The following is an 8368-nucleotide window of genomic DNA, read 5'->3' as shown; positions in this document are numbered from 1 at the left end:
TAACTTGTCCGATGGTAGTGGAAAAAAAAATAGAGATTAAGGAAGAGGAAAGAGAAGCAAAGGGGTTGGCAGCGGAAGAAAATAAGTATTTTTCGTTTGTTCTGAAAAATAGAGAAGAATAAGAAAATTAAAACACGTAGGAGAAAATAAAAGGCTTGAGGGAAAAATTTAAAAATTCGCCGTTTATACGATCTCCGCCTCAAGAAATTGAGGGAAGATAAAAAAGATAGATGACTCTGATACCATGTAAGAAGAAGAATAGAGAGAGAGGAAGGAATAAGATGAGAATAATAAAATCTATTGTTCATTGATATTTGTCCTAAGGACAATACAATATATAATGTTCAAAAGTACTTGGTCAAATAACTAATTAATAAATAACAGAATTATTCTAAGAATAATTATAACAAAATTATCAGAATAATCCAAATACTAATATGATTTGATTTGATAATTTGATCCGGTCAATTTGAATAATTCTGTTATATCTCTTTTATGTACAACAAACTCAGTGATTGGTAAAGTAAAATTTATCCGATTGAGTAGTACAGTAGACAAACATATATTGACTAACAAGGCAAAAACATCTACATATCAACTTAAATATGAAAGAAGCTCATAAAAGTCATGTTCTTATATACAAAGTGTTACAAGGCAAAGCTCAACTAACATGGGACTAATCAAATGATCCTTGCAAAATCTGTTTTCGCCTTTTATGATCTTTGAGCCTTTGGCTGTTGTGATTTGAAGATGAACATGGTATGTGCAAAGTTGTACAAGTCGAATGCTAACTCTCAAACATTATAAGCCATCCCAACCTCGAGAGTCGAAGCATGTGGAATGCTGATGGCGTACATCGGCCCCCTGCAGTTCCTCCTCAGGAGCTCGTATCCGAAGTTGATCGAAAGACGTTTTATCAAACTCGATCCGCTCTTGGCCCTCATGTGTGAGTGCCCAAGTATGAAGGCCATTCCTGCTTCTCTTGCATTCATCAGATCTTGCAGCTCTTCTTCGGCTCCCTTTTCAATCATTGCGCTCTTTGGCAACACGAACCGCACTCGTTTCTTCCGTGGAATTGCTGAAGAATGCATCTCGTTGGATCCTGAAAGGCCCGGTGCTACCTCAGATTCTATTTTCTCCTCACTGAACCTGAAACCTGTACTTACTACTGTCATTTTTTCATCGCCATTGTCGGTTCCCTCCGCGAGACTATTACGCTCATGCCCGGCAGATCTTATGAACTCCGCAATGCTGGAAACTAGGTCCTTCTCAAACTCCAAGTCATCTTTGTGTACGTCGTGGTACCCATACCTGACTATGACTCGGTAACTTCTGAATTCTTTAGGACCAACTCGACCGACAAGGAATCTTTCCTCCGGCCGGACATGTGGGATTGGGATCGACTTGATGCATAGGAAGACAAGAACCTGTGCGAGTCGAAATCAAATTCATTTTCCTACTAGAATTCAGTGCGTTAAAAAAAAGTTTGTGAGGCATACCTGGTGAAATGCCGGTAAGTTGGTGACAAAGTGTGTGAAAATGGCAGGAATTCCCGATGCAAGTTCAGTGTGAATCAAACCAATTCCTCGCACACGAACGAAGCCAAGAGAGGGGCCGAGGCTAAGCAGCCAATTGATGGGAACCTTGTTTTGAACATCAAACTCGTACTTTTTGACCGTGCCATAGTGCCATATGTACATAACCATCATGAGAAAGGAGGCGAGAGCAATAGGGAACCATGCTCCCTCGAGAAACTTGATTAGGGAGGCTGAGAAGAATATCACTTCTATTGTTCCGAAGAAAATGAGAAAGCATATTGCAAAGAAAATGTTCTTATGCCAGCATACGACGATCACTAGTGACATGAGGCAGGTAGTGACCAGCATAACGATAATGACTGCTAAACCTGTTGCAATGCAATGGTTAAAGATGTCATGTTATAGACAAGTTAATAATGGAGAAAGTCCATGACAAAATGTACAGAATCATCGGTTCATTAACAAAGGTTAAACAAAGTTATCTGAATTGATTCAACAAAGATATCTGAAATTATTTCACACTTTTACAAAAAAAAAAAATGATAAAATGGAATTCATTACAATTTCATTGGTATCAGTTGCATTTATATCACCATCCATATACGCAAATCAGCCGATAGTTGGGTAACATCGGAGGGATGCCTACTTGATGCATCTCCAAAATGTTAGAATAGTAATGAGTATTCATACTTCACATGATCGACATGCCCAACCATTCAATCACTCTGCTATCGATTACTCATGACTAAAGTTAAAGATCGATATCTTTCAGGTTGCTAGAGAAGCTTTTAGGATTCTAAGGCAATGGTAAAGCATTAAAGATGAAGCCCCTAGTTAGTTTATCTAAAGGTCAGCTCTTCATCAAGTATTCTGGTATCGAGTTCCATTAGGCATATACTAGTTTGAGTCATGGAAATAGCCTGTTGTAAAATGTAAGGTAAGGTTGCATACAATAGACCCAATATGATCCTACTTTTCACCAGGACATCGCACTAGTGGGAGCTTTGTCCATTGTACTACCCTTATTATTTCAATGTTTCTATATATTTCAGAAAAATATTCATAACAATCTCTCCCCTATCAATATAAGGATCCATAGGTAGAGATTAAGGATGTTGTTAGATTGCACATGGTCAGTTGTACTTGAGATGGAAGAAACCGATGCCTAACACCAACCATAAACAACTCTCCTTTGCTTAAATCGCTTAAAGATTGGATCCTGATATCTATTTTTGGTACTAAACTTAGAGAAGTAGATTCAAACAATTAAACCTTTTGTTACCAAAATGACTCTTTTAGCTTGGTTTTGTTTGAGGCTTTCTACTATTGTCGCTTCTGTTAGCCATGAGGTATAGAATCGATTGGGATGAGGCAAAACAATGAGGTATAAGTAAAGCCAAGTCGAACATAAAGGATATGAGGAAAATGATAAACTGAATGGAAAGTCTACAAAACATAATTGCGAGGTCATATTTTTAGAGCATTGTACCTTGAGCATTTCCCAAATGCTTGGTGTCTCTGAAACCGATAGTCACCGCCAAGCACAATAACATCAAAATCCAATTGATCTCAGGAATGTATATTTGTCCATCTATTTTGGATGACGTATGGACTATCTTCACCCTCGGAAAACAACTCAAGGCAGAACACTGCTTGATAATAGAGAAAGTACCAGTGATAACGGACTGGCTTCCCACCACGGCAGCAAGAATTGCGATTACTAGAACAGGCCATCTCAGTCTCTCTAACAAGAGAATTTCTATATGTAAATACTTTGAAAATTCTCATAATTAAAGATCAAGAATTATCGGTAAAACACGATATGGAGAATCATTGATACCTGGTACAGACACGTAGAATCCAATCCGATGGTGATTTTCAATAACATGATGCTGAGTTAAAAAGGCAGCTTGTCCCATGTATGCTAGGAGCAAAGATGGATACACCACAAATGCAAAAGCAATCTGTAGATAAATTCAGTTCACATGGAGACAATCAGTTCTCTAGAGATTGAACTGCGAGCCAACTACAAAGCATATATTCGACTCTTCCATAATCTCAAGTATAAATGAGTGTAATATATCGACATCAATGTGATAAATATGGGCTTCCAATGTCAACTCAGAATGTTAGAGCCAAACAAAGTACAATGTACATAGACGGCTAAACAGTATCGAAGTGTCTACAAAAGTTTTTCAAGTCAATGATCCTTATTAATCTTCATTTGTTCACCGGTTAACTTCCCTTTAATGATCCTCCTTCACATTGCTTGTTTGAAGAACGAAAAAAATTTCTTTGATCAAGCAAACCTACAAGGTATTTCAGAATATGCCATATTGGACAAAATACACTAACATAGTTAGGGTTTAAAATTATTATATTTAAATTTTATGTTGCTTAGATTTATCTATGAGTTTGTTAGAGTATAGGGTACCGTGTTTGCTTATAATAATTATGTGAATTGTTTAAAGGGTAAAAGTCCATTTGAGGTCGTCTATGGGTATATAGCTCGTAGTTCAGTCCATTTGGTTTAATTGCCTACCACCTTCCACCCTTCTGGATAATCAATAGTTTTTCTGAGTATAGTAGATAGATACATACTGATATTAGGAGAAAGCTTGGCACAAAGAAACAAAACCCTTATCAACTTTGGGACGATGTTCCAAAACCTTGGCACAAAACATACGAATAGTTGCAAATGTGAGAACTAATGTCAACACTCTTTGACAAGAACTTAGTCCAACTAAAACAATAAAGAGAAAAGATACATCCGGCAAATAGAAACATACACCATCAAAGAATAACTAAATACATTCATATTAAATATGACTATCATCTTACCTTTACAGATGACTGCGAAAAATGCCCCAGATCAGCGTACATTGCTTCCGAACCTGTAAAAACAATTCTTATACTAAAAGGGTTCCGAGTAAAGAAATCGATATGCGGATGATAGATACCTTCTACGAACCTGTTATACATAAGAGAACACCACCTAATGACATCCAACCTCCTCTTCCAGTCTTTTTCAAGAACTTGAACATATAGTATGGAGAGAGGGCTCGATATATATGAGGATTCCAATGAACAATATTATAGGCACCAATGAGACTGATGCATAAAAGCCAAATTATGACAATCGGTGCGAACAGGAAACCCAATCGGCGAGTGCCAACACGTTGCAGTGTGAATAAGCATAACAGAATGAAACATGCAAAAGGAAGCTCAACATCTGTAACAATGAATCATGAAGGGAAGTAATTTTCATAAAAGCCACCAAGCCGATAATAAATATAAGAAGTACATTAATACAAAATGTCATAAGCAACAAGACAAAATTATAAAGGCATGACAAGCAATAATAAAAAAATGGCATAATTGCCAATAGTTTTCAAGTTGAAACAAATTTGCACACGTAGTGAAACTTCCATTCAAGAACTCTCCGAGTAACTAGATCCTTATAATTGCACGTGGTAGGGGAGCATGATGGAACCCTATTGTGACGAGAGAGGGGGATGCTATGAGGAAATTGGATGACAAGTTAAGGGAAGGGAGGGTATGTTTTGGTTGTAAATTGATTTTTTTTTTATATTAGGTAGGCGGCATTCCCCCTAGTTCGCCTACCGTGTAAATCCGGTACACACTCAAAAGGCAACCTCCAAAATAGACTTTCCTATTGAGATTTAAACCCTAATTCTCTTAGTTGTTCCTTTGAGTGTCTTATATGCACCACACCCGTGGGGGTGTAAATTATTATTTTTAATTGCATGGAGGTTGATGCAGATATAGTAGATGATTTTGCAATTGCATGCCGACTTATCACTAACTTAACAATAGCATTATGGAAAGGAACCTAATGATGGACAAGGTAATCTGGATCAAGATCCTACCTAAGAACACAGATAGGTTCATAGGTTCGAATCTAGGATCAGAGCATACAACTGTAAGAACTTGCAATTTAATTAAAATATTTTAGAACTTTATTTGTCATTATAAATAAATATATTCTATTTAATCAAACTTATTGGATCATCGAGTTCATACAAAGGAACAAGGATTGCATTGTAGGTTCATAAAATCATAACATGATTTAAATCCTATTTGGGATTTAGATTGTTTAAGTCATTTTGGATCATACAATATCAGATCTAGATTACTATCTTGACTATCATAACGATAGTATGTTACAATTTTCGATAGTTTATAACAGTTTTGATAAATTTGAAAGTTTGTGATGGATTTGTTAAAACAAACAAAGTACGTGTACCAACCATGAAATGAAACTTGTTCTCCAAATCCCTGCATCTGAATATTTCACACAAAATAAGAGATACTCTATTATCCTGTATAAACCAGTTCGTAGAAATGGGATAAAACATTCAAACTCAGATTCATTGAGGAAAAAAAGGCAAATGCAAATTAAAACAAATAAATACATAAATGAAGAAACAGAATTAGAGTAGACAAATGCATTTTCATCTACAAGTCATAAGGAAGATGGAGGGTAATAAGAATGACATGGCATATGAAAAAATCCATTAAAGGGCAGTCCGATGCGTGAAACTCCTGCCAATGTGGTGTCCTAGGGAGGGGTCTGACCACATTAGGTATATTGTATGGAGCCTTACCTACATTACAAGAGGTTGTTTTGTTATTCGAATCCATGACCACAAGGTCATATGGCAACAACTTTATCATTGCGCTAAGGCTCCCCTTCTTAATACAATAGTGTCACATGCAGCAATGACACAAATATTGAGTTATATGGTACATTTTGCAACCATTTGTAATGGGATGGAAAAATTAATATAAATCCTCATAGTGACGAGACGTAAGGATAGAAGCAACCAAGATAATAAAACAGAATCATTAAAACTAAGAAACCAAACGAAAATCAGTATATTAGAAAAATATAACGTCACCAGATCTTTATAACGACCACTGTGTTACCAACAATTCTAAACAATAGTTCTTGAGCATATGATGCATATCCATTAGTTTGCATTTAGAGAATTTCCTTACATTTGTGATGCTCCCTTGACATTGAAAACTCAAGCCCTGAGATCGCCGAAAAGACTGCACCAAATAACAAATTCAGAGAATAACTCATCAGTTAAGTATCCAAAGAGGCAACAATAAATCATAGAAACAAAGCATTACTAGAGATTGCCGGGGTGAGGACACCATCGCCAATGACCATGCATGTCCCGAGCAAAGAAAGTAATAGTAAAACACGCTGTGAGTTTTTGTGCTTCGCCAACAGCCTCTTCATCAATGATGAACTATATGTATCACCGTCACATGGCGAAATGGGAACAGCATCATTAAGTAGGTGGAAGGGTTCATCCTTCTCTTTACAGGCCATCAGCTCCTCATCAGCAACCTGCCCGTTCGGTATGAATCCAATGCGACCATGGCGAACGAGAAGCGAGTAGAGGGCGAACGTGCCACCCTCGCCATTGTCATCAGCTCGGAGGACAATGAGGACATACTTGAGAAGAGGGATAAGGGTGAGGGTCCAAAAAACAAAAGATAGCACACCATATATTTCATCATTGCTATCGGAGTGCTGGATATCATCGGCAAAAGTGTTTCTGTATACATACAGAGGTGAAGTGCTAAGATCACCATAGACCACACCAAGGCTCTGGTAAGCAAGCATTAGTACTGAACTCCACGTTTGTCTCTGCAATTCAAATAACAAGTAAAGTTCCCTCTTTGAGCAACAACCATGATGAAAAATTTGCAAGATCTTAGCTTGGAGATGAAATGGAGCAAATTGAAAGCAGAATCAAAATAAATCGAAGAACCCTTGACATTTTCTAGTTGAAGAACCCGAGCCTCCACGCTCAATCAACCTCAAAAAGGAAACTGCAAAACCTAACTCCTCTAAGCCAAGACCCCTCAGAAACGGGATCAAGGTCCAAACTTTACTACCCAGCAGTCAATCGCACCACTCACCTTGGCAGGGTTGCTGACGGGTCGGGCTTCCAAATCCATAGCGCTGCGCCGTTGAACTCAGAATCACACACTCCTCTAGGCAGGGTAATTTGACATGGGGCAACAAAGGAGGAGCCGAAAACCAAGATTCTCGGCGGCGGCGGTGGCGGCGGCGGAAACTGGAAGCGGAATCAAACATACACCATGTCCAAGACACTTACAACTCCAAAGAACAACCGAAAGTAGCAGTTATTCTCTCGATGTTTCTGTACGCTGTCTCTCTTGTGCTTCGCCACTACGCGTCCGGCGACAAAGAATCAAACTTTTTTGGCGTGCCACGACAAAAATGGCTTCTGCTAGTCTCCGGACACAAAGCCAACAGATATAGAGACGGATAGTACGTTGGTGACCTACCGAGCTGCAAGAAAAAAGAAAGAGGAAGCCTGCAGAGATGAATACGAATAAAAATTCCAACTTTCTTCCAGATTTTTGGCAGGGATTAAAAATTAGATAGGTTGGTGTTCCTTTAATCAACAATCAGCGTATCAAAAAGCCGTGCTGTGGTTGTGCGAAGAATAAACTATTAAGCTCATGATTTGCGAACCACAAAGCGTATGCTCTATGTGTCAGTTCTTGATGGGTGCGGAAAGCAAAGGACACGAGTGCTCCAGATGAGAAGACGATAGTGCTCAGTGCTCGACGTGGAAAGTTAATTCTTTATCTATTTAGATGGTTGTTGGATTCTAAATGACTAAATCCATGGAACAGCACAGTTCGCATGCTTCTTCGTCTTCGTTTTTTCTCCAGTAGGACAAGTTAACTTGCAATAGGACAATGAGGTTTTGCTTGTTTCAACAAAACTGTTGTTATTATTAATTCTAAATGGATAT

At 38.1% G+C, this 8368-nt stretch overlaps 1 protein-coding gene across 1 annotated transcript; it reads right to left on the bottom strand.

The window, feature by feature from the left end:
- Positions 1 to 512: 512 nt before the first annotated feature.
- On the bottom strand, positions 513 to 8163 carry LOC122031189 (potassium transporter 25-like). Its single transcript, XM_042590331.1, has 9 exons — positions 7500 to 8163; positions 6699 to 7224; positions 6561 to 6614; positions 4510 to 4770; positions 4380 to 4432; positions 3379 to 3502; positions 3028 to 3282; positions 1500 to 1906; positions 513 to 1427 (listed from the first exon to the last, which is right to left on the bottom strand). Exons 1-9 carry the CDS (start codon positions 7536 to 7538, stop codon positions 795 to 797), a joined length of 2352 nt encoding a protein of 783 aa, XP_042446265.1. The 5' UTR covers positions 7539 to 8163; the 3' UTR covers positions 513 to 794.
- Between the last annotated feature and the right edge of the window lie 205 nt (positions 8164 to 8368).

This window comes from Zingiber officinale, chromosome 11A (assembly GCF_018446385.1).
Source record: "Zingiber officinale cultivar Zhangliang chromosome 11A, Zo_v1.1, whole genome shotgun sequence".
NCBI classification, from domain to species: domain Eukaryota; kingdom Viridiplantae; phylum Streptophyta; class Magnoliopsida; order Zingiberales; family Zingiberaceae; genus Zingiber; species Zingiber officinale.
This window is presented reverse-complemented; position numbering and strand designations above follow the sequence as displayed.